Source organism: Symphodus melops, assembly GCF_947650265.1.
Source record: "Symphodus melops genome assembly, chromosome: 12".
Classification (NCBI taxonomy): domain Eukaryota; kingdom Metazoa; phylum Chordata; class Actinopteri; order Labriformes; family Labridae; genus Symphodus; species Symphodus melops.
The window spans coordinates 4931793-4958842 of NC_136702.1; the positions used below are offsets into that span (position 1 = coordinate 4931793).

Here is a 27050-nt window from a genome sequence, read left to right on the forward strand (position 1 = left end):
ACTTTGAAAGAAAATGAAATGCATTTTTTTTAACAAATGAAGTGAGTGAAAAGGAAAGTCCCACTCTTTCAGGAGAATAGATGGAAAGCCCATTCAAGTCCTCTGGTAGTGCATCATATTCTTTTGTGAGAGGAACCCAAAGGCGCAGCGAGCAGCTCGAATGACAGAGATAGCATCAAAGTGAGTGTGCAGCCAGGCACAAAGGACACACCATGGAATAAAGGAGAGTTCAATCATCTCACCCCTTTTTAATCTGCTCCTTTTGTATCTGAGCCAATAAACTCCCGGCTAATTTCTCCTGCAGGCTGCTCTCTGGATCAGGCACATCATCTGAAATGTATAAAGGGGGAAAAGGAATTCTCTGAGCTTGTTTAGGGCGGTAACGGAAACTGAACTTGAATACCTCTCCAGATAATCGCAACTCTTTATGTGAAAACAGACAATTCAAATGAGAGAAAGCTTAAAAAAAAAAGTGTAATTATTCTGTGGGGACTTGGTTATTAAATCCCTAAACGCAAACAAGGAAGTGTTGGATTGTGTAATTTTACACATGATGAAATAATGCTGCCAGAAAATGCAACTCCCTATAGTGCTGGTTTTGTTGCGTTTTTTTCTTTTCTTCCCTGCTGCATACATCCTCCAACCATCTCTCAAGTGATTTTTAGTGGTTGGGCATTTCATGGTTGGCTGATTTTCTTTAGAGCTAGTTCCCCCCTTTCCCTCACATCACTGGAGTCTCTCACTGCAGTCTTTTCTTTATCAGGCGTCTGCTACCTTTCATGATTGTCAAATTGACTTGCCACATCACTTGAGTGGTCCCTTTTTTTTTTTTTTTAAATCAAATCCTTGAGAGCAATCTGGAGCAGCGTGGTGGCTTTTGCTTCACTTGTTTGCGGCGGGACCGTCAGAAGTCCAAGTGTCCTGTAGTGTTCGATTCAGGATGTATAAAGTCCAAGGGGCTGGATGTGAGGGCTCCCTCAGCATTCATCAGTATGAAAATGAAAGTGCATGGAGGCTGTGCACAGGGAGGAATAGAAAAGAGCAGCTTATTCAGAGGTCATTTGTGTGAAAACAAGAGTCTTTCGAGACGGCTAAAGTCTCCTCGGTGCTGGAATTTGATATTTTTCCGCCAACACCTTTTTTGCCCTTAAACTCCAAAGGCCCCTTTAGAATGCTGCTCTATGGTATTTTGCCTATTAGGGAACACCTCCCATGGATGCCCTTTGCTCCTTTACTTTTATTTTCAGAAGTCGTGCAAAGACTTGGCATTCCATGCAGAGAGAATTCAGTTCCACATGATATTCAAAAGACCTTTCATTGTCAGATCACAAATGTGAGGACATTTAAAACATCTGGATGTTTGATTTGAACTATTAAAAATGCACCTGGGATCCAACATTGTGGTAACATTTAAGCACCCGACCAAGCTCAGTGAAAATTAACATTCATAACTTTAAAAGGGTTAAAACAGCTCACTTTGATGCTGAGACCATTTCTCTCAAGATTGCATAGGCATGGCAGATCAGGTTTTGACTGACATCTCCATGGTTTCAATGGTTTTTGATTGACACCTCTCTTGCTTTTCAACAATGGTGCATGTGACGATCAGGGTATTGCAGCCCTGTATGTTTGAGATGTCTGAGTAAGACGAGAAAGTAAAGGTGCTTTCATTTTTAATGCACTGATCCCAATTAGCAGAGGGACCCTATTCTAGGAGATCAAACTGAAATGTGTTTGGGTGGAAATGTACTTCTATCAATTTGAACCTTGCCTCTATTTTGTATTTAAAAAAAAAAAAAAAAAAAAAAAAAACACTCTAGATGTGTGACTATCCTGGCTTTTGTTTTATTTCTGTATCGGACCTGCAAACATGATTTGAGTTGGAGTCTCCCTACAGTGTTTATCCCACCACACATCTGAGTGGTTCTCCTCATTATCGAACGTGTGTTATTCATCTTCTATGTGGGATAGGACCAATAAGACCTGGCAACTGAAATGGAGGCAGCAGTAAGCATACTCAAACCATCCAGTCTTGTGTGCCGCAATTAATGTCCAAAATGGGTCCAAATAATATGCTTCCAAATTTCACCCCAGTGCGAGACAATGTGCCATTAAAAGTCTCTTGTTTTTAGACTGAGGTTTCGGATTATACAGTATAGGGACGGGGTTGCTGGGGATAAGCCTATTTCCCCTAAATCTCCCTCATTTTTACATCCTAAATTTAGCAGGTATATTGTATAAACATTTATTTAATCCCTGCCATGGAAAAGTAAGTACACAGCTGATTGACACTCCACACTTGTGCTGCCCACAACTGCTTTCCATTTGAGGAAAAGCTCCAGTAGGTGGTCCAAAAGGGCAGAAACCTGACTAAGTAAATGGCTGTATGCCATCTGATAACACCAACTACCTTAAACAGTTATTCTTCCTCACAAGCCCCTTCACGTTCCTGGTTCCTGGTTACCAAGTAAGGAATTTGATGGTATATTTCACAAGAAGACTTTTACACGGTGACCTAGGCCTAAGTGTTAAGATGTCACACTTAAAAGAAAAGATTGGGGTTGCTGGCTGGTTAACACAGCTGATAGAGCAGGTGTTTCATGTCCAGGAGGTCATTGTCTTTGATGCACTGGTTGCTCTTTCAACATCTGGCCTTGACCATTTGTCGCAGTTTGATGATCGTTCGATAACAACAAAAAAATAAAGGTGGAGCATCAAGACATCCCAGGTTCAGTTAATGCAAATACAGGTTTTAGATGTGAATTACAACTGAAAAAAACACTTGCAACAACACATTTAACAGGATTAAATGATAGGAAAGCATGGCAACCACTTGAAGATAGCTAGCAACACAATATTCCTCACAGCCGATAACCATCACCTTAATATTTTCACAAGGCTACAGATCTGTGCTACCTATAGTAATGACTCAGATTATTTTGCCTCCAGAGGAGTGTCAGGCTCAGAGTTGAGGTTGGGGTAGCCTCATTATTTCGAAAGTGTTGCTCTCTCCTGCCTTTAATGCAGTGTCAGAGTCAGGGAGGGGTGGTGGTCCCAAGTGCTGGAAGGAGCGCAGCTTCATGCATTAATAAACAACAGGGTCTGAGGTAGGTGTCAAAGCTGATCCGGTGAACTGTTGGTTTGGGGCCAAGAGGAGCTAAGAATAGACGGTGCAGTCGTTCAGTTTTTTAATACCACTCCTGAAATTCTTTTCTAAGGTCTAAGCTAAGCTATATTCTCTTATCTTGTCATAGAAATGTTTTAATTGACAAAGACACATTTTTAGCGTTTTTGTTGTTTGTTGTTTTGGGACATGATCTTCCTCCACCCAAAAATCCGCAATTAGCCTGAAACTTTAGTGACTGATTAAGAAAGGTCGGTTAGCTAACAGTACCCGTTTGTCACTTCAACCAGGCCCCCAGTTATGCATTACCTTAACCCCATAGTCGGACATTTATGGGTTTTTTTTATGGTATAGTCAAAGGACAAATGGGGATTGACTCCCTTTTGGAGCCAGCCTCAAGTGGCCACCTGAAGAACTGCAGTTTTTATGCACTTCCAGATTTGGCTTAAAGACTAGACTTGGAGTTTCCCATCATAAAACAGGGAGTCCTTCACAGTTTGTTTATCCTTACCTCTGGGGATTATGGGTCTCTGAACAATAAATCATAAATATACTAAATGGCTGATTTGTCCTTTATCTCTTTCCAGGTCATCAACTAAAGGTCTATTAATATCTCGTCTCCCCCTCTTCCTCAATCACTCTGTTATTCCCCTGTTTATTTAAGGCAATTAAGAGTTGGCAAGTGTGGCTGTTTTCTGAACCACTGATTTACATGACACATATTTATCATTTGCAGTATAGCAGTAAAGTCACTGAATGTGGTTTGAAGAATGTCAGCACAATCGTAATGCATCATGAAAAGTCTCTTTACACTCTAAGGTCAGAACTTCTCTGTTTACGTCCCATGTTTGTGTACTTTACATTTAGCAGTAAATGGTAAATAGACTTGAGCTTATATAGCACTTTTCTAGTCTTCTGACTACTCAAAGCGCTTTAACACTGCATGTCGCACCTACCCATTCACACATCGGACTGAGGATCAAATCCTCGACCTTCCGTTTGAGAGACGACGACTCTACCAACTGAGCCACAGCCGCCCCACAATAGTAGAGAGGCTTTTAAATTTAGATCTGATGTTTTTGCTTTAATACTAGTTTCATCATCTTACCCTTTCAGCCTGTCTATCTTGCACATGAAACTTTTCTCAAGTACTATTATGTGCTGTATAGTTTTGGAGAAGAAAGATGGTTCAGACAGTGCACTGAAGTTGGGCTTGCATTAGCTGATTGGCATCAGCTGCTTCTTTCATTCTTCACTATCAGTGCCTCATTTGTTAGCTTCTTGGCTACCGGCAGACTAAAGATCAATCATACTTTATATAGACTTTATAATTAACTTTTCAAAGTGATGTCTTGGCGGATTCTTAAATGCCATATATGTGCTGATTCATCGTCTTAGTGCTGGTAGACGAGCTGATTTAAAAATCATTTGTTTGTCAAGTGGGGACTTATCCTGGAACAAATACTTTGTCTTTGTTTTTTTTATCAGTCAAATCAGAGCTTTTCACTAAATGCCGAAATGTATACAACTTTTTGTTTGTACAATGTTACATTCTTGGATTTATTTTTCATGATTCCTTTTTTATAAGGTTTTTAATAGGACCTGAATTATCTGCAAATGCCTCTTCGTAATCAAAGAGAATTTGCCAGTCATCACAATCACGGTATAAAACAGTGACCGGTAAAGAATCTGCATCTCCAAGGCTCCTCATCAGGCATAGGCTAGCTGAGCTGCCATCTATAACGTCGACCTAATGGAACCAGCATGATGAATTATGTCCATGTCTTTGAAGGAGGAAAAGAGTTTTCTTTTGGAGAAAAAAAACCTTTGCAGTTGGAAACGGGCTAACTGGGCGGCTGTTGCTGGATGGTAAAGTGGGTCATCTCTTAACCAGAAAGTCTGTGGTTCGACCCCCAGCTCCTGCAGTAATATGCTGATGTGTCTTAGGGCAAGACACTTAAAAGTAAATCTCTCCCACTGCTGCTTCAGCCTGATGTGTGTGTGATGGACAGTTTACCAATCAGACTATCAGTGTGTGAATGGGTCGGTGTGACCTGCATTTTAAAATGCACAAGTTGAGCTGGAATCTAAAAAACCCTGAATTTTGGAAACGTTCTTTAAAAAAGGCCCAGGCGGTTATTAAAAGAGCTGAGATAGACTTTTATGTCTATTCTGTTTTACTTCTCTTGGCTTTCTCCACTACCGCAGATATGTTTCTTTAGTTTTAGGGCTTTTGCTTTAGTGCGTCTACACAATGTGGTTTTTGGAAACCGCCAGTTTCTTAGTTACATGCATGCTGGTTGCTCTGAGAGCCTCTGCAAGTCCCTGTGAGGTACCAGAAATCCATTTTCTGCATCTTCAAAGTCGTTTGTCTTTATCTTCGTAGAAGCATGCATGTGCCAGCTGTATTTTCTTCTCCGAGTGGGCCGACTTTTTACCATGGTGGCCATCAGCCAAGTATTGATCTGTCAGCCAGAGCTTACCCTGAATCTCCCTCATCCATCTGGGATAATCCCTACATCTCTATTAAAATGGAGTCGCCAAAAACACACAGCGGCTAGTCAGTATGGTATAGGTGCTGCATTGATAGCTGCAAAATATCTGCTGCTGAGAGATAATTGGAATGCAGGAGACTGGAAAAAATACAAATACTCCGTCAACTAGGTGGGAGTAGGCGAATTTGGAGAGAGAGAGAGAGGAGGGAACTCCCGGGCGTGTTTTGCAGGGAAAGCCCTGCTGTGGTCAATATAATCAGTGTTCCATGCAGAAAACCTCTGCTCAGTGCCCACATTTATCTGTTGCACCTTCTGCTAAAAGAATTCCCCTTTGCAGCTACTTCAAAACACTTCATCCAACAAAACAGTTTTATACAAGCACAGGTATTTTACTTCATTTCTTATTATAGCACATGTTCCTCCTGTGTGTGATGTCCTTAAAAGAGATGAACTGGAGGTAACTTGTATCCATAATTCATATTCATAATGGAACCTTGGCCTGGCTATACTGTTGTCCTTGAATTGTAAGACGGATACTGGATGTTCCAAATCTAATAACATTTTTGATTACACCAGCAATATCAGATAGTCTGTTAGTTTTCTTTCATCTGTACTCATACAGTAATATAATGTCTCTTTTATAGCGTCCCTGTTGGTGGCAATATTCAAAATCTGGAGGGAGGTTGGGCTAAAAACTACAATTGACTCACTTCATGAAGATTATTATAGCTAACATTACAGTAGCTAGGAATTTACACATTTACTTTAGATTGTCTCGCAATACCAAACAACTATATTAGCGTTTAGCCCCTTCCAACCTAACGCCAACACTAGAAAGAAAGTGCAAAAGGGCACTTTCACGTTATTAACATGTTGTTAAAACTTGAAATATGGGGTAATCTGATGATGATGATGATTGGTAAGTTACCCTAAATTCACACTTTTAACAGTTTTGAACATAGTAGTGTGAAATAACTTTAGTTTTTTTTAATATATATATATATATATATATATATATATATATATATTTTTTTTTTTTTTTTTTTTTTTTGGTCTTACTGTCACTGCAACAGCAATATTTTTGGGAACAGTCATGATTTGTTTGGTCATAATTCCAATATTTTTTTCCCCAAGCAACCGTTAGCTTGTGTTTCATATCTTGTGAAAGGAAAATAACCTTTCATGTTAAGTGTTGTTATTAATGGTTTCAGTGTGTCGACATGAATCATTCGCGCGTGAGGACTCTCTTTCCATTTTCTTTTAATAGCAGTTAGTCACTCACTGATTCTTTATTTTGTTGTTTTTAACCTGTGATCCTGCCTGACTCCTCTTACCTTGGATTGGCAATAGTAGCAGGATTTTTTCATTATAAGCACCCTGTTGCTGTCTTATTCTCCAGTGCTTTAGTCTGGATTGACTTTGAAGCTGTTCAGAGAGTGACCCTTTCAGACTGCTCATATTCAGGCCATTAGTGATGAACAAAGTCACATTTTATCTTCTGCAGGTTTTGCTGGTGAGTTTAAATATGTGTTGCACCATGTAGAAGCATCAATATAAGAGAAACAGAAGAAGAGTAGGCGCTAGGAGAAGGAAAACCAAATCGCCGTCTGTGTTCCTCTGTATGACTAGAGAGGAAAAGTTAATATGTTGAGATACAGATGGCATGGTTGTCATTGCTCCATGAATACATATTGAAGTAGCTATCAAAGCAAACACATCTAGTCTGTTCACTGTATTAATGACCCTAGTTCTGGCCTATTTGCTTTGCCATTGTATAAATGTCAAGCATCATGCAAATACAAATGGCACACGTGTGCCTGTTGCCTGGAGAGTTATGTGCAAATGAGCAACATGAGGGCTGAGACATGAGGGTTCGTAAAGCAACAAGTGGTTTTCGGGAACCTCAGTATCAATGACAAAAAGGCGCTTCGGACCTCTACACTATCCCTCTTGTAATCCTTGTTCTGTTATTACAGTTGAGGTGTTTAAATACCCAGCCAGTCTGGATGGCCTCATGATCTTGTGAGAGTTCATTCGTCACATGATGGGACTTACTCGACCACATTTTTAAATGTAGCTTTAGGTCGACTTTACCTCCAGTAGAAGTCCCACAGCCTATGTATATTTTGATGGGGTAAATAAGCACATATTAAATTGTCATTGCGAGTGAATTAAAAGAACACTTTAAACACTTTAAAATAAATAAATTCATATGTATGAATTGTCCTCCGCTTTGGCTTTTCCCTGAAAGGATTTAGGATCAAGAATTAATTCATAAATCAATCTGCGAGGTTACAGCTGATCATGGATCAAACCTCAGAAGGACTTTTGTGTCATGCCCATGGGATTGCTGGTTGCTGTTCTGTTCAAGTTCTTCTCTAAAGCTGAATCAAAGTGTGGGTGTGTTTGTGTGAAGGATGAAGGTTGTTATACTGCGACAAAAAAGCCTTCAGTGCTCTGCCTGCCTGCCTGCAGGTGTAACTGCTACACTCTTCCCTTTTTCTCTACAAGGATCCTTCTTCTTCTTCTTCTATTTCCACCCATGAAATGAAAGTAACATTTTATCAAGCTTCACCCCTGGAGTCGTGAAAATCAATACGGTGAGAGCTCTTACAGAAAGGTTGTAAATCATGGAAATTCATTCTCTTAAATCTGAGATAATCCCTTTTCTGCTGTTTCCTTCTGCGTCTTCACACTGTGAGTTAGGTAACACAATACAGCTACTTGAGGAGCTCTTAAAATCTGCCAGTTCAGTTGTGTGTACATGTGCAAAAAGGGTCAGTGCATCATCTGCATGAAGAGGGAATTCATCATTTATGTATCTGTATAAAAGCCCTATGTGTAAGTTTGCATGTATTCTGTATGAAACAAAAGCATCTTACTCCTTCGTTAAGAATAGCTCTGACCCCTATGTAAATGTTTGTACTGCACAATCTTGTGCTTAACGGTACTTCCACCACAGTTTAACTGCAGAGGCTAGCAGGTCAGGAGGAGTTACTGTGTGATACACCCACGCATATTCTGAAGGCTGTTCCTTCCAGTACACACTCACATGCACATCGGAAAGGAAAGCTTCCACTTGTAATTGTAACTGTTGAATATCTGCACTTTCTCACACATTTTTCTGGTTGATTCAGCATGGAGAATTAAAGCATGTTGGTATACTGAGTTCTTGTTGAGGAGTGTGGGACATCTTGGGTTGAATCTGACAGTTTATGGCTAGTGTAAGAGTCAAAACTCTTTCCGAGCAAATTCGATCCAAAGCATTGCCAATTGTATTATAATTACCTCAGTGAACAAGTGCAGCAGTGCTATGTATAAGAACTATAATTTAACTTTTAGGAATTTCACCGTGACATAAGAAAAGGAACTGAATATAAATTCAGAATGAAGACTTATAAAACTGTTCTAAGATTTTAATGCAGAATTGTTCAGACACTAAAGTGTCCCCCTAAAGTGTTCTTCTGTTTCTATTTGGTCTATTGAGTTACGTACATAAGCGCTTTAGACTGTCAAATCGAAGTATTGACGGCATTCAGAGCAGTATTCCCCAGACCACATGAGGCAGCTGACGGACAGGCCGCTTGGTTACGTGGCTCCCTTCTGGCTGACTGCTTGAATCAGTCAGCCTTCCAAGTGTAGCCATGCCACATTTTATCCTCATTGACAGACAGACTGCTGGGGAATCCTCTGCTGTCTTCCCCTCATGCACAGACACTCAGGCAGAGTGCTCTGGCTGCTTGTCAACAAGGTTTCAGCCCAGACCGACACTGTGAAATGGCCCCTCTACAGTCAAATTTCAACAAATACCGAAGGGAAAGCAGAATTCTCTCGAACCAAATCCTTCAATCCTATTATATTTTAAGCCAGGTACTTTGAAGAAATCCCATCTGTAACCTAGTTTTTTTTTTTAGGATCTAGTGCTCCAGGTCCTTTAGTTGACTTGACGGCTATGCAAGAATCTGCTTTGCGTGCTTCTTTCATCAAGCTTGTGGCAGTAAGTACATGATATATCCTGGTAATACCAACAGCTGTGGTATAGAGCAGGGTATCTGCAGGTATACAGAATATACTGTTATATTTCAGTCTCCATAGGGTAAACCCACTTCTCAAGAGATTACCCTTTCCATTCTGTCTCTTGTTGGCTAGCATTCCTAGCTAAATATGCAAGAGTAGTCGTACATGTCGCTGTTTGTAACAGAGGCAGTTTATCTTCTGCTGGATGGGCCACTTTAAAAAAGAAAACTGGAGAAAAATTAAGAATATATTCTTCAGGCACCCCTACACTACTGCTTACATCTACTTATGTCATGTTCCACTCTGAGCTCCAGCCCCTGCCAATAAGTGATAACCTCTATGTGCCCCATCTATGATATTACCATCCAGTATGACCTTTGAATCTCCTCTCACACCCACAAACACAGACGGTTTAATCTCTTGAGCTCCTTTTTATGTATACACTTGGAGCTTAAGCTTGTGTCGATCCTGTTTACAAGGGGAAATATACAGTATTACTGAGGTTATCCTTTGAATGCTCTTTGGAGTTTAGCATTAAAGGGCCACAAGAGTGGGTTTTTTCTAATTTTAAGCTCTTCAACTACAACTCACTTGTATTGACTCTTTTCAATGCATTGTTTTATGCTCGTGATTTCCATTTAAATCCTTACAGCTATTGATTGCCATTTATGTCGATTTGATATGAAAATAAATAAGTAATTTAGATGCAGCGCATTTTTTTAAGAGTCCAGTATAGAGGCGAAAGTTTTGATTAAATGTTAATTTAAAGGTGGCTGCACGTCTGTGTATATAAATGAGTTGAAAGCAACAACTTTTCCACCTCCAAATAGAGGCTCCAAAGGTCGCTCTAATACCATGGGGGGTAAGTTTTACGAGGGCACAGTTGCACTCAGGGACCCTTGGTGGACGCAAAAGCACACAAACTGAATTGTTACATATTCTCATCAAATCTCAGTTGCCGCAACTACACTACAATCAATGCAATCAAATAGACAAAAATAACCTCAGACATCCAACAAGGAGGATAAAGGCTAACAAGGAAGATGTTTTGGGGGGAATGACTACACTACAGTCCCCACTGTAGTGTAGTCTGCCATCACAGTCCCCACCATGTTTTTATCACTGTGTCAGAAGTATTCGTCCTGCACCCTTCAGGCACATCCTCCCTCAAACAGCACCGCACTGTTAAAACCATGAAATTGTCATGGTTCCCTCTGCATTTGTGATGAGAGTCTGTGCTTAGGCACAATTTCATGCCAAATTGCAGTGCACTATAATTTTATCTGCATAAATACAAGCTCTGCTTTGCCGTTCCTCTCACTCTGTGAAAGTAGTCGGTTTGAAGCAACAAAATTGGCAAAAAAGACAAGAGGACGAAAAAATGCAAGTATTCCTCGAAAAAAAGAGGCCTTGCAGTTGCGTTTGTTCTGCCTCTGCTTTTATGAAAATAGAATACTTTATTCTTCGGCCAGCATGTACACTTCAGTTCCTGCATGTAGGAAAGCACAATAGGTATGCTAAAACCCCAGAGTCAACTATGAAATATGGTTTCATAGTACAGAAGCGCAGGACATCCCTGGACCATCATGTGATCTCTTGGGCTTATCTTTGAAAGCAGGGGTCATTTATTACTCTACGGTGAAAAACTGTCATATTATACATGCTCGCGTGTGTGTATTATTTCATCCTTGTCAATAGTATACACACCAGTGCCTTCAAATACATAAATTGTTTTTACAATCTTCCTCTGGCTGTAAAGCCTCAAATCTTGATGATAACAAAGCAGGAAAAACTAACACCATGCATAAAGAGTTCTGCATGTGTGTACGTATGAAAAAAGATTTTCTTTCTTGCCAAACTTTATCTAAACCTTTTCTTGCCATCTCCCTAAACCTTCCCCATGAAGCTGGGATGAGATGATGTGAGAGTGCAGCAGATAGTACCAACCAGTGAGCTCATTGTGATCGCTGTATGCCACACTTGCGTTGATAAAAGACACATGGAATTGATATTAAGGGAACGAAAACGCCATCGTGGCATTGAACTTTGCTCATGCCATCTTGGATCCCATATGAAGATTGCGGCTGCAGTGTCCTTTTCATGTCTTGTCCTTCCTCCTGAGACCCTCGTCCCCTTTGTGCGATCTGACATGGAAGATTTCACGATGTTATGTGACAAGTTAGAACATTTTTAGGGGCATTTCTTTTTTCAGAAGTGTAGGAGTGCTTTCGTGAGAACAGCTCCAGGGAGCATGGGAGGTCAAATACAGAGAGTCAGACTTTCAGCGCATTCAGCCTTAAGACCATCCATTCTTACGGGAGAAGAATATATTGCTCGATTAAAAGCAAAGCAGAGTTACAACCTATAACAGCTAGACACTACAGTTATCAGAAAATATCATTCAAACAGAAGTTTAAGGGTTTTTATGTCGGGGACTACTTTCTGCTGCGGATTGATAACATTGAGTACGACCAGGTTTTGACAGAACAGGGATATTGACTATGATACACAAAATAAACCACTGTGCCCATGTTCATGGGAGTCAAGGATTATGTCACCCATATGTGGCTTACTTATGTATTATAAGAGCTTTTGGAAAACGATTAACATGTTTTTTAATGTATATGACATTGGAATTTTTGTCTCTTTTTACGGGACATTTACAAGAGGAAACAAGTTCAATATCACAAGTCATACCCTCTGGAACTTCTCTATATCCTAATTAAGTTTTTACAAGTATTTTCTTTAGTTAATTGAACTCTTCAGCTGTAATAGATGGGCCAATAAAACAGAGGGGAGTCTGAATTGTGTTTGTGAAAACAATTCAGACAGCCAATTAAAAAGGCACCAGAAGCGAAAACAACAAAAAAAAACAATGCAGTAATGCCAGCCCTAAAACACCAGAGTGAGGGGACAATAATCTAATAATAAAAACTCTGATTAAAAAGTCACTGACTTTATTAGTCTGAAATGTTATATGAAAGTCTCTCGATGTGTCGGCTGTCTGTGATCTGAGATAAGGAAAAAGTATTAGACCAAAGTAGCAAGAGGAAGAATCTCTGACAAGAGCATTTACAAGACAAGGGCATGCAGTTGTGTTTTCAAAGAAAATGCAAGGACTTTGTTCCTGAGGATGTAAACAACCTGAGCAGAGGAAAAAAAAAAAACCCAGCTCCACACCTGGAGACACCACCAACATTTTCTCTCTATGTACTGTATTTCTTCTTGCAGGAATGTGTGTGTGTGTGTGCTCTTCAAGAAATTAGCACTTGAGTGTGAAATGTCTGATATATGATGTCAGCTTGTTGCACCGGGCAGGCTGCTGGCTCGCTTGACGTGAGATGACGAGCCAATCTAGCAAAAAAAAAAAAAAATCTGGCAGCCTTGACACCAATCTGGCACCAATTTGCAGTTCAACGGCAGCAGAGTGGACACACACACTCATACACACTCGTACGCACAGACACAGTGGAGTACTTGAAACTGTGCTGATGTAGGCGTGGGTGGGATGCGCTTTGTTTGTGTGTTTGCTGGACAGCAAGCTCTTCTACAATATGTTGGGTTTTTTTATGTAGCATGAGAAAAGGATTTTCTCTCTTGCAGATTTTAAAGGTCACGTCTATGCTCCTCTTCAAGGTTTATTTACAGTAAATCTCAGAGCTACCCAAACCATGTCTTTGCACTTTGACTGCTCAAAAAGCGACTCTCATCCTGTATTTGATCATGTCTTTAAACCCTTCTGTTTCAGCCCTGCTCAGAACACACTGTTTCTGTCTGTAGCTTTAAATGCAAATGAGCTATGTCTTGAATCGGCGTTTGAAGTTGTCATATTTCTGTGGTGTTTTTTTCTTCATGTGTTTTGATCCAAACTGAGACAACGATCAGGAATTGTTTTTTTTTTTGTTTTTTTTTAATTCTGATACCTTAACTGACGTATTTTGTGCGTGAGCGCAGTTTGCATAAGTTAGCATGCAATCATTCTGGCTGCAGCCTTATGTTGCCATTTAACTGATTTTTTAAAAGCATCAGTGGGTAATTTTCCTCTTAATTAACTTCCAAATGTTATCAGAGTTTCTGAGTGTTGCAGACAGATTGCAGAACACACAGACAGACATGCCTTGCACATTTTAAACCCCCAGATTGTGACCTAAATCCAGTCTGGACTTTGCCTGCTACAGGTTAGTCGCCCTACTGAGAGCTGCTCTTCTTTGGAACATTTCTTAGCATGGGCTGTTTTGTGTGTTTGTGTGCTCGTGTGTGTGTTGTGTACGTCTGCCAGGGGAGCTGTTCTGGGCCTGTGTTAAAGGGTCTTTGCCTTCAGGGAAACTTTATTGAACACTTAAGTGCTTTTGCTGGTCAAACAGCTCAAAGGTGTCAGTGTTCTTCCTCTCTCGATTTTTAGTGAAAGTTACATTTTGTGTCCGCTCTGGTTAAGAGGCAGTTTTTCAAGGTGACGCAAATGATCTGACAGGAATGAATGAATGTTAAAATAAAGTCATAATTCAGCCAGTAAATTAGCTGTCTACTAGCTGACTGTTTTATGGCTGCAGATGTGACCGTTTATGTAGTTATCTGTCTTTATCAGTGATTAACAAATAAATGGGGTCAGAAGAAAACAGTCAGAGGAGGAAAAGACAGAGAGGAGACTTGTGTCGATATGTAACCAGCAAACAGAACAGAACTGGTTTAGATTATTCAGATTATAAAGGACTAATACAAATAAAGGCTGACTGATACAGGACAAAACGTACCAATTTCCAATAGTTAACAAACCAAATGATGTATTTTTGTAGGCTAACCTTGGAATGTTGAGAAATTTCTCCGATGGGATTTTTGCATTGGATTTTGGATCATTGCAGAAAATAAGCTCCGTGGCAAACACGTGTTTAGGTGTTAGGTGTTTTGTTCAGCAGGATAATATTCTCGAATGAAAACCGTTTTTATGATGTTTGATGTGTTAATGCAGCCGACAGAAGAAAAAGCTAACGTTACGCGACAGTGAACCACGCCGCGGTCAGATGATGACGTCACGACCGCGATGCTTCAGACGATCTAATCAGAGACTGTGAGGGTCCAGTGTATGTAAATGACTCACTTGTGGCTGTAGGACTTCGTTGATTTCAAATCAAACTTTGAAGTGTCTTTTTCTCGAGTCATTCATGAAAAATGTTGACATTTTTTGATGCTGTGAATCCCAGAAGCCTGCATCAGTGTGCAGCTAATGATGAGTTGTGATGCAACACGTGTGAGTCAGTGTAGCAGAGCCTGACAACACTCACTTTTGCTTTATCTGTGACAGGTTCAGAGGCTCATCCAAAAAGCCTCGATGCTTTGACTCCTGCCCAACCCCGCCCCGCCCTTTTTTTTCTACCAGAGTCAAATCTGAAAAAAAAAAAAAAAGTATAATAGATATATTTTTATATATATAAAAATCTCAATGTTTGACACCGTATTTTCAGATCTTCTGCTTCTTGTTATTAACCATTATAAAAACTGCTTTCATTTATAATCCTTCAGGTTAAAAACTCTATTTAATCTGTCTGAAAACGATCTGATATTGTGTAGCGTCTTTGTATAAAATCCATCGTGCTGTTGACAAGTGCCCCTCCTCATATGGTCTCCGTCTTCCCCTCTTCCTCCTCTGGGTTGGATAATCAGACGGGTCTACAGAAGCCCCTATTGTCTGCACACACTGCCGACGTGACTCTTATACTTATGAGAGCGGCTTAGCATTGTGAATGCAGCTCAGCTTTCTGGAGGTTGACCTTTTTCCACGGATTAATAGGTTTTATGCTGGCAGCATTAATAAACAATTTCTTCGTTTCCACAGTGGGGTGGTGAGCTGTCACTCTGCATATTAATGTGCGTCTCCCCCTCCTCGTTTACGCGTCCTCTCACCTACTTTCAGGCAGTCATGCTTGGAAATCACGACCTGTTATGTGTTCTTTCCAAAGGATGTTTGTTTTAGAGTGACTCTCTTTGCTCTCTTGTCTTTTAATCCCGATTCACTTCATTTCAGGGCTTTTCATTTAAACTCCCACTCCCTCCATCTGTCTCGATCCATTTGTCTCTTTTCTTTATGTGTTATTTTTCTGCAGGAGCTGTATTCCTCTTTGCCCCTTAACCACCTCTCTCTCTCTCTCTCTCTCTCTCTCTCTCTCTCTCTCTCTCTCTCTCTCTCTCTCTCTCTCTCTCTCTCTCTCTCTCTCTCTCTCTCTCTCTCTCTCTCTCTCTCTCTCTCTCTCTCTCTCTCTCTCACTCACTCACTCACTCAATCTCTGCCTTTTTGTTGCACCTCCACCTGACTGTTCATCTCTCCTTTATTTCTGCCACAGTTTTTTTTCTTCTTCTTCCCTTTGCTTTGGCGACAGCAGCTGATTATGTGAGGCTGAGCAGTTTTGGCCCTCACGCTGTCAGTGGCCAAGGTCAATTACGACCTTCCCCTTTCAGAGCGGGGAGCCGCTGATGTGGAGCACCAGGCGGGGAGATGGAGTGGGAGGAAAATCAAGCGTTGGTCCCCTCAAAAACGATTCGATTTGCTGTTGTGTGCGCTGTGTCCGAGTCTCTTTCTTCTTCAATGTCACCCATATTTGACCAAATATGATGTTGATATTGGGTCACATTTTAAAGCTTCGAGTGTGCTAATTAATGGGTGAAAACAAGAGTCTAAAAAGGTCACTGTCCTGCAATTTTGGAAAACTAGGGCCAATCGTCGTCAATTAGCAGGGGGCGGGATAAGTGTTCATCCCTTCAAGGGTTTCTTCTATGTTAACATTCATATCGTAAAGAGGAAAACTAAAGTGATGTAAGACAACGAGGCTAGTTCAATAATACCACAAGAATCAGAATCAGAAATACTTTATTAATCCCAGAGGGAAAGTCGGTTGTTACTGTTGCCCAAAAAAGACAGTATAGAATTATAGAAATACAGATGTAACATCAACAACATCGAGGACACTTTCATCTGAGCTGCGTTTGTTATGCAGTTTGGTGTTCATGATAATAACGGAGAATTAGATTTGCTTGTACCTGTATTTAGTCTCATTAGCCACATACTGTTGACCATGAAGTGTGAAGCCATAGTAACAAGGATAGAGACACATGGTATAACATGAATCAGCAACGTGACATTTCTCATGATGCATCACAAACTGAAGAAAAGTGTCTTTCTTTCACTGTGGAAAGAAAAAGAGAGAACATGATGACAGTGTTCGGCTCGTCATTGACATTTGACACGCTTAAAACACAATCAACAATGTGTCCCGAGTCAGCGGCTTACATCTCGCTCTATCTTCAAATCAAACTGATTACTCCGACTGACAGAGTTACATTTTTATGTTCGGCATCAAAAATCTCTCCACTAACAAGCCACCTCCTCCCACTCCATGCCTCAACACAAAGGGCCGACTTTTCTTTCGAGTCTTTGTGAAGGCTTTTGATTAGCCACAATATCGGCCTTGGCTCCGGCTTTTATGATTACTGTGACTCGAGGCTGTTTGGAATGTGCCGCCGAAGTAATCAGCGCTCGGCGAGACACGGGCTGGTATTGAAATGTTGTGTCTAATTAAACAAACCAAGCAACCTGTGATGGAGCTCACCTGACGAGGAGAAAGTAGAATTAATTACTTAATTGAAGCAACTCGGGGAACCATGAAGGTAAAACTGTTTGCTGTCTAATCGGCTCAGCGACAGGGTTTTCTTCTGCTCTAGAGAAAAGGTTATTATGTGTGACAAATGGAGCAGGCAAAAATACACTTGTCCTCAGCTTTAAATCAACAAAGCAAGTGGTTTAACAATCTCATATAGTCTGGGCTGAATATGTTTTTTACAGTGTGTAATATCCTATTCCGTCACATGATCAGATAGCACAGAGACGTCCTTTTCTGACACCTTGGCAGCCATTTGATAAACCTCAGCTCGCCTCTGACATGACTTAAATCCTAATGCGCACGACAAAATGAATAAGGATGGGGTTGAGCCGACACGGCGTCCGCAGGGAATTTTTATTTATTCGATATTAAACATGCCAGACAGTCTCGCTCAGGGTTTTATCGGGTGACGCTCAGTTTTGTATTGCTCCAGCATGCACAGCGTCTGCCTATCAATGGATGTTGTTCTGCTATAGAAGAAGCATTCATAGTTTTGAACCATATGCTCATATTTGCCACTGGAACGCTCTGATGTTAATTCTCTGGTGTAAAAGAATCGCTGGCGAGACGGGATGTAGGGTATCCCTGTGGAATGTGTCCTATGTTGACCTCTCAGTGCATGCACACATTTACGTCTGTGCAATTCGAAGATGTGTTTTTATTTTTTGCTTGTATTGCTTTATCTGTTTGTGCCTTTCACTCAGAAATACTCAGGAGTCCTTAATCAAGGAAAGAGAGGACACTTAGAATACGGCCGGTTGCTTCTCAGGATCATTACGGACGTCCCAAGTGTTCCTGTGGTTCCTTCCTGCTCTGCTCTGCCTGCAGATGAAGACCGTCTGGAGGATACACTCTGACAGGAGTAATCCACCAAAGGGCTAATTACAGTGTAATTGTGGTACCGGGTGTGCTGGGTTCAAAATGAAGCCTTTAGCCCATAAATGGCTTCCAGTGTAGCAGCAGTAGAGAACATTAATAAAGCGAGAGCCTCTGTCAGAGTGATTATAACGCCTCGATCTGTTGAATTACAGACTACGTTGTATTAGTGATTGAAGTCAAAAACCTGGTGCTGCAGATTATTTTGTGACAAAGGTTTATTTACAGTAATTAACAAAAAAAGCTGAAAGTGACTTCTTAAAAATATTTTTAATAAACTTAAAACAGCAAGTGTTTGACATTTCTGTTCAAAAAGGCAGCTTGCAAATACATTTTCTTTAAATTGTCTGTATTTTGGTGCAGAAGCTCTTTTAAATAATTCACTCCAAAACTTCAACTAAATGACTCTTTCCGGGAATGTCAAACAATCCATCCATCAATTTTCTTGAGGGATCGTCCCAATATTTTATAAAGACGCTTGTGCTGCCCAAAGAATGATCTTCCACCTTCTCCTTTAGTAACTCTATTGTGCTGCCATTTTTGCTTTATACCCAAATCTCTCCACGGCTGTTGACCCTTCCGAAATCTCTGTTTGTTTTTTTGTATTGTGCTTCAAATGACCATCATATCCAACAAAACTTCCATCAACATTCACCTCACCTGTGTTACTTATGTGCCAATAGATGAGGCTGTCTTTGGAAAGAAAACCAGATTTTGATGATAGTAAAAAATACCCCAGAGAGGGAACTACTCGTGACCCTGACCATGTGAAGATTGTTTTTTTCTATTCCATTTTAAAAACCAAAAGCAAAGACTTATAAAGGCTTGGGTTTGATAAAGCCTGGTGCTGCAGTAAATATGAAAGCTTCAAAAAGCCCCAACAACAAGGATAGCTCCAAGTATTTTTTTTTCTTTCCCCGCTGTTTTGTAGCCTCTACTAATTTTGTTTAGACCACAATGACTCAGCCTCAATGTGTCACCTTTTTCCTTTCTCATAACAGTCATCTTGAAAACAACCTTCCACGGCACTGTGGAGTCATAGACCTAGCAATGGGGGGGTTAAGGACATTAATTTGGTCTGTTGAATGATTTCCCATGATATTTGACTCAGATAATCATTCTGCCTCACAAAGCCTGCTGTCTCTTCTAGTCTCAATCTAGAGCCATCCACAGTTTTGACTTATTTTATCGCAAATAGCCAACGTTTCTGTCATTGTCAAGTAAAACAAAATTCTAGCATTCCTTCATCCCAAAGACGACCTGCAGATTTAACCTTTGTTCCCATTGGCTTAATGTCATGAGAAAAATGATGCGATGCAACTCTACAGCGACAACCTCCTGTGTTGAAAAATGAAGCCCAAAGTCTTGCAGTTCATCGAGTGTCCACTTGAGGGTGGCTGCAGAAGCACCAGAAGTCACATACACACCCATTAAAAAACCCTGTTTTTTACAGCATCAATTAAAATGTTTACAGCCTAGTTAAAAAAAAAAAAATGCCTCAGCTCCAGCTCTCAGTCTGTTGTTAAGCTGAATGAAATGAGACAACATTTTCAGCATGGCGACCACAATTGATGGGACTCCAAAGCCTGCTGCAGATGGGTGACATCACTTTACAGTCTATGGATGCAATGCAAAGTGATATTTTATCACTCCTCTTCTTTTATAATGGTCAAAAGTTTTCTTTAACATCGAAGAACCAGAGAATTACACATGGACAAAACATGTCCAAAGACCTGGTTTAATCAAACTGTTTGTGTTAAATCTGTAAAAACATTAATTGATGAAAAAAACTAGAACCATCTCTTATTTCTCCCTCAACAATCTTCTTAAAGACTCAAGATCCTGAAGCTTGGACGTACGACATTCATCAGAGGATTATTACAGATACTGTCAGTAGTTCTCTGAGCCTGCTCTATGTGAACTGCTCACAACAGATGTGGTGAAACATTGAGATGAGTGCGCTTTGATTAATACACCCCAATGAATGCCTTTATTTTTAGCCTGGCGGGGCGGACAATGTGGAAACGCTTTTTATTACCCTTCTGCTTGGAGATAAATGTGAAACAGTGGAAAGAGATGCCGTGCCTCAGCGTTCATCCGTCATTGCCAGATTGAGGTGTAAAGGATTGAGGAGTCACTGGATTAGTTCTATCATTATTCGTACAAAGTTCAGGAGGCAGTCACAGACAAATTACACGTGGAAGTATTAGCTTTGAGAAAGAAGGATTTTACCAGTTCGACAGAGAATTCAGAACAAGGCTCGAGCATCAAGCTCAACATCAAGGGTGGAGAAGTGCTGATATTTCCAGTGCTGAGGTGCTGGGGTCAGTGCCTAACAATATATACCTTCAACTGGGAACATGAGCTAATTGACGAAACGAGTTCTCGTCCAAGTAAAGTCAAGGTTAAGGCCAAGGAGAGGAGGAGAGTTTTATTTCATCAGAGCAGGTCATTAGGCTTGAATCAAACATGATTACGAAGAGAAATACTCGTCCTTTCCTCGACAGGTAGAGGTATGAAGTCCACTAAACCTGGCGAGGCATTTCCTGTGTCCGCCATACCAATATTCTATTCATTGTCAGTGGGATGGCATCATAGAAGTGACCTTCAGGAAAGTTCACATGAAGTTTGAATCTTATAACATAAAACATGAACTATTGATCTGAATCTGCTCGAATGCTGTCTACATGTTAAATTAAAGTTAAATCTCAGTTTCATTTTTCACATGTTTTGATAAACCGTCTACCTGTGTCTGTCTCTGCAGGAACTCTTTACTGCGGAGTGCAAGTTCAAAGAGTCGGTGTTCGAGAACTACTATGTGATCTACTCGTCCATGTTGTACAGACAACAGGAGTCGGGGAGGGCTTGGTTCCTCGGGCTCAACAAAGACGGCCAAGCCATGAAGGGGAACCGGGTGAAAAAAACAAAACCAGCTGCTCACTTCCTGCCCAAGCCATTAGAAGGTAAACACTATAATATGTGCAAAAAGCAAATAAGAAAGGTTTGGATTAATGACAAAGCCTACTTCTTTGACTCACGTTTGTTTAATTTCTTAAATCTATACTCCTAATCCTAAAGGTAGTGCGCAACAGGTGCACACTCTTCAGAACAAAACCTTTGCTTAAGGGGTCATGGAATAATTTGATGTTTTATCTATGTTTTGAGTTGAGTTGACCTTTAAAAAAAACGGGTATAAATCAATATTTAAAAAAAATATTCAAACCAAAAACTGCTGTACAAAAACGCTGTTCTCTGTTTTGTTTTGTTTTGTTTTGTTTTGTTCTAACTTAGAGGGACTCAGGGTGCATCATTAGCATTTGCTCCCTATTTTCGGCACCTTTTAGTACCTCAAGCAGTTTGTCAACTGTCAGCGTGGCAAAAGAACCTTGTTACTGTAAACAATGGCATCCTTTGCTGCAGGAAATATAACTTTTAGGTGCGGGTTGATTTATTTATGTAACTATAAAATGTTGAAAGCACTGGCATGACTTCCCTTTATACAGTACAATACAAAGACCCTATACTATAAGACAAACTATTGTACTTGTTTAGGGTGCAGCAATGTGATTATTTGTTATGTATTTTTGGGATACTCTGCTATTTGCTGCACTAAGCATACAGTGCAGGACAGCTAGGCAAGTGTAACATGAAATGTTTAAGGTAAAGCAGATGCCACCTTCACTCTCGTCAGCCACCTGCCTGATTGCTTCCATCATTTCGATGTGGAATCAAGCTGAAGTGTCCTGTAAAGACATTCTGCAGGTGGAGAGTAGGGGTTGTAAAGTGGAGGATAATGAGACACTTTTTGCTGTTTGGTCAAAAATCGAGTGCCTGGATTTAAAATCAGCATGTCTGGAAGGTTTCACAACTCCTGGAGGCTAAAATCTATCAGCTCCCGACCCACATCTATAATTTGCAGGATTCCCTCACAGCAGGTTGAGGGGGATTTTGATCGGAAGAAAAGCTGTTGTAAAACGTAGCAAATGTTCAGGGGGTGAATTCTCCTTAACTTTTTTTACCAAAAGAAGACAGACAATAAGGCTCTTCTTATTTTTTTTTTACACAGAATAAACTGTGGAGAAAATTGCCATCAAATAACCCCAAATTTGTTCCCAACCATGCAGGGGTCCTAACACCCCTAGGTGGGGTGCCTGTGATCTCAGGGGGGGGGCCCGACACACGTCTCCCCCCGAGGCTGACTAAATTAGATTTTCACATATTACATAACATCATGTCAAATGAAATCATTAAATGTAGACAAAGGTGTTTTTGGCAAGAACTAATTTTATCAACAAAGACTATTTGGATGCAATGCATCACTTTCCGTATGGGGGTCTTGGGTGGTCTCAGCTTATTTTAAACATGGAGGGTGGGGGGGAAGCAGTGATGGACTACACTCACACAGCAGCCATTTGTCTGGGTTGTCATGCTAACAATGGGTTGTTCATTGTAAGTATTTTTGCATCTTCATGTTTAACTGCTAACACCAAGCTGTAAGTCATATAAACAACAAGAGTCTGGCATATTCTCATTTATACACAGCTACATAGAAAATGGACAAAAAAAAACAAACATATGATTTCTCATTAGCTACTGTCAAAACACAAAGTGTTAGCATTTAGCCACTTCCTAGCTAACGTTTGAAAATCAGAGACACTAAAGGAAAGTTTATTTCTCAATGTTAATTTTACCTTGAACACATTTATATAAATGAACATTTAGTGAGGTTGAAATGTTGGATAAAGTGTGACTTTACCCTTTTAAGTTGTTATACATTTCCTTTAGTTCAAGTGCTAAACCCAAAATAAAAGACAATTATTTCTTGCTAACATGTTCCCTCTTCGCTCTGTTTTTGTCTTTATCCTCTCCTCCTCCAGTTGCCATGTACAGAGAGCCATCGTTGCATGATGTAGGAGAGACGGTGCCCAAGGCGACGGTACCCCCCAGTAAAAGCACAAGTGAGCCAGCGGTTATGAATGGAGGTAAACCTGTCAGCAAGCCCGACAAGCCCCCCACATAGCCACACCTGGAGGGAGCCGTGTGTGTGTGTGTGTGCGCGGGTGCTCAGAGGGCAGGAGGCAGAGCATCTCTTAACTAGACTCCAGACCCTCTTTTCTTCTGCAGAGCAAAACCCAGGCAAACCTCCCACCCTTCCTTTCTCCTCTTTGCTCCCCCTTCCTCTTTTTTTCTCTCCACCTCGTCCTCGTCGGGTTCTGCTGGGGTGAGGGGGGGTTAGGGGGGAGGGGGGTGGGGGGCAGAGTTTCTCCAGCACAGGAGGGAAGAGGACCTCCGATCATGGAATGCCTTTAGATTCCTCTGAAACTGTGAGAATTCATATTTCACAAAATGACGCTTGTGATACTGTGCTTGCTGACGGTTCATTCAAGAAACCATCCCCCTCTTCCTCTGTATAAGGCTCTGTGACAGCAGAGTCAGTGTACCTTCAGATCTATTTTCTATACCACAGTTCACCAGCTATGTTCTGGGATAGAGACTGTATAGATAGAGTAAATATTTGGACTGTCGTCCTCTATTTTTTACGAGTATGTTCCCCTCTCCCTCTCTTTCTATCTCCAGTCACACACTTTTCTCTTTGTCAAGTAACCTAGAAAAGGTAAAAACCATTTTGCAAGAGAGTTGTGTGATTTTCTAAGAAACCTATTCACACAGATGGGGCGTAAAAACAAAGCAAACGTATAAAAATATTCAAAAAAAAAATCGTCTTGCCTACAACATGCACACACACTTACAGACAGTCATATAAAAGTTTGCAGGAAAAATCTGAGATGTTGCTTTTTATTGCTGATAAAAAAAAATTAAAAAAAACTCACCGGAGGCTGACAGAAAGCTTCTACAATCATAGTTGATGAAGTGCTAATTACCACCACTGCAATCAATGCGAGAAGCTCCCTACACACACAAACACGCACACACAATCCTCTAAACAGATGTGTGTGTGTGTGTGGGTGGGTGGGTGGGAGAGCGCTGTAAAGGAATGGTGTATACATATCACTATCTAAGTCCCACCAGCGGTTCAATCCGCCTTCTCTGGTGAATAGAAAAACCTGAAGTCTATTTTTCTTTAAGCTTATTTCAGAGCGTGGGCTCTAGGAATATCTCTAGGCCTTGTAGGCCTCCGTCCCTTCACTCACTGACTTCTTTGGACTGCGAGGCAAGGCTTGTGGCTTTGACCCAGATGGTCTCAAACTGCAGCACTGGCAGCCATCTTAAGGCAGCGTCTACTTATAGCCAGTAAACAACATGGCTGAAAACCAAGTAGGCGACGTTTATATTGGCTGCACTCCTATTTGGTTCAACAAACTACAGCATGGGCAAGGTTAAAAATTGTGTTTTCTCTTCTTGCAGCAGTTATACAAGAGATGGCTTATATTGTAACATTTTCACTGTATAAAACTTAGGGAAAATGACTATTAAAAACTTTTTAAATGACTAGATATTATTATTATTATTACTACTACGAGAGGATTTGTCTCCTAGCTCAGCATGCAGAGTCCAGTACTGATCATCTTGGCCTATCACGTGCCTGTTTGGACCTTGATTCCCGGCATGCAAAAACAGGTTCCCAGTCCCCACTGGGCCAAAGGTGCCTCACCCAACCCGATACATCTATGTAGAGGACACGTAGCATTATCCATGTTTAGAAAACCACACTCAGATGTACTCGTTCTGAAATGACCAAAGTCTTTTTTCATCCCAACAAGAACTGATTCTTTAGGAAAAGAAAAACAAAACAACAAAAAAAAAAAACAGAAAATAAATCGAATTCTCTGATTCAATCCATCAAAGCTTTCACTGTGATAGCATTTGTTCTGTCCGCCTGAATCTCCCTTTGCTCAGACCCCGCTCCTTCCCCCTCCCCTCCCCTCCCCTTCCCTCCCTCAGCGGTCTTGACTGATGTCATTTTATTGGAGTAGTACGTATACCTTGAATTAATCACGTGCATGTGTCTTTTTTTATGGAGAACAAGGTATGGTATGGTTCTTCACTCTGTGTTGAGTTCGGGATCACTGAAGTTCACTGCATTGGGGAGTGGAATGGCCATGTTGTAGGCTACAGCACACTCACTCATGGCCCACCTTAGAGCTAACACGTTGCACTTTCTGTTGTTGCATCTTCATCATGACTGTTAGCGGATCATCGAAGCTCTACCTGACCGATCACTTTATACAGTTTGTCTTGCTTTAACAAGGATTTCCTTACAGTTCTGTTCGATAGGATTTAGAGTGTTAAGTAGATACTGTGTGCTGCTAAAAGTGCAACTATACTGAGAGATTTATTTGGTGAATATAATTTATTGGGATTATACATGATCATTTGTCATTACAGGACATCAAAGCAGTTCAAAGTCTTGTCTGTACAAAGCTGTGAGTGCGATGACATAAATGGCGCACTTAAAAACCACTGTACTCTGGGTGGGTTTTCTGCCCTCATTACAGCCAATCACCCTCCACTCTTTACAAACTCTACATGCTGGGCTGGCTGCTTCTCCAGCCCACAAGGCTGACTTTATTTTTGTAAATGACCGGTGTGTAAATGTACATCTGTTTTTATTTGTTCTCTTTCTCTCCTTGTCTTTCTTTTTTCAACCGTATGTGATGTCATCGACTGATCTTGATCACGTTTTACGTTGTCTGTCCCTCTCTTCAGAATATTCTCGCACATTTGAGTTCCTTCTGTTGCTTCTGTTTTTCTATGTCTTATTTTGTACATTGTCCCATCTGTTGCATGGGGAGAGGATGGCATCAATGAACTGCATGTAGTAGGCTATGTCTATCAAGAACTGTTGGTATGTACCGCTAATTTTACATACATATATGCAACGAGTTTGTCTACACTATACAGTTTGTGTTTGTTGTATAACACATATACAACATGTTGATTAAACTATTTATATAAAGGGTGTACTGTACTGTAATGTCAGTAACATACTTAATGCAATATAGTGTGCAGTATATTATTGCACCTTTCATTTCGGATGGGACAAAGTAAACAGAGGGGGGTTGGCTAGTTTAAGCATGAAAAAGGCCAAAGTAGAATTTACATAACATTTTCTTTGTGACTTCTTATCGGTCCTCTTTTCAAGTGGTGACTGAGCTCTTGTGTCAATGCAGCTCTCATCCCCTGACGCCACCTTTTTGAAGTGACATGGACATCCAGCATGCCACAACTGAACTATGTATGCCCTCTCTTTGTTTCCTCCACCTAGAATTTAACCTTGTCACTAAAATGAGTTTGAGTGAGAAATGTCTGTCTTGGACCGTAGCTTCAGTACTGTGTCAGTTATCATGGCAAATTGTTTGATTTCCCCTGTTGGAGAAGAATAGGCAATGATTTATTTTCAAAATGAAATCTATATATACCATTGCAAGTATGCCCATTGGAGTTATGTCATGTTATAACAAATTTGTAACCATGTATGATTAAGGTCTTCGCATTGTTTTCCATGCAAAATGTCGTGTCATGCGGCACATTTAATGTTTTATTATTAAAAAAAGAAATAAAAACCTCAAACCGTAACTTTTGTCTTGACCTCATGTGTGAACTTTTGAACGGGTTTAAACAGGTTTTAAACAACCAGCATTAAAAAACAAACCGACATGATCTCCCTGCAGGATCTCTTCAGACTGTATGAAAGAAGACGACGTAGCCACCTTGTTATCCTGTTTGTTTGATACCTTTAAAGTGCCCCTATTATTATCACGGCAAATTGTTATTTTCATATTGTTCCCCTGTACCTGGGGGACATGACCATATAAGGAGTTTTGTGACACTGTGATGTCACAAAATCTCCACGGTGAAAAAATGGTCCCAAATCCTGGAGTTTAGAGCAGACAGAGATTACTCAGAGATTCTTCTACCAACTGATTC

General features: G+C 40.6%; 1 protein-coding gene across 2 annotated transcripts in view; it reads left to right on the forward strand.

Moving 5' to 3' along the window:
- The window catches only part of fgf14 (fibroblast growth factor 14), a 102010-nt gene extending 75311 nt beyond the window's left edge, over positions 1–26699 (forward strand). For both annotated transcript variants that reach the window (XM_079357229.1, XM_079357230.1), the window contains exons 4-5: positions 20926–21124; positions 23039–26699. In XM_079357229.1, coding sequence (XP_079213355.1) covers positions 20926–21124; positions 23039–23181 — 342 coding nt within the window. In that variant the 3' untranslated portion in view covers positions 23182–26699. The remainder of the gene's footprint in view (positions 1–20925; positions 21125–23038) is intronic.
- The last annotated feature ends 351 nt before the right edge of the window (positions 26700–27050 follow it).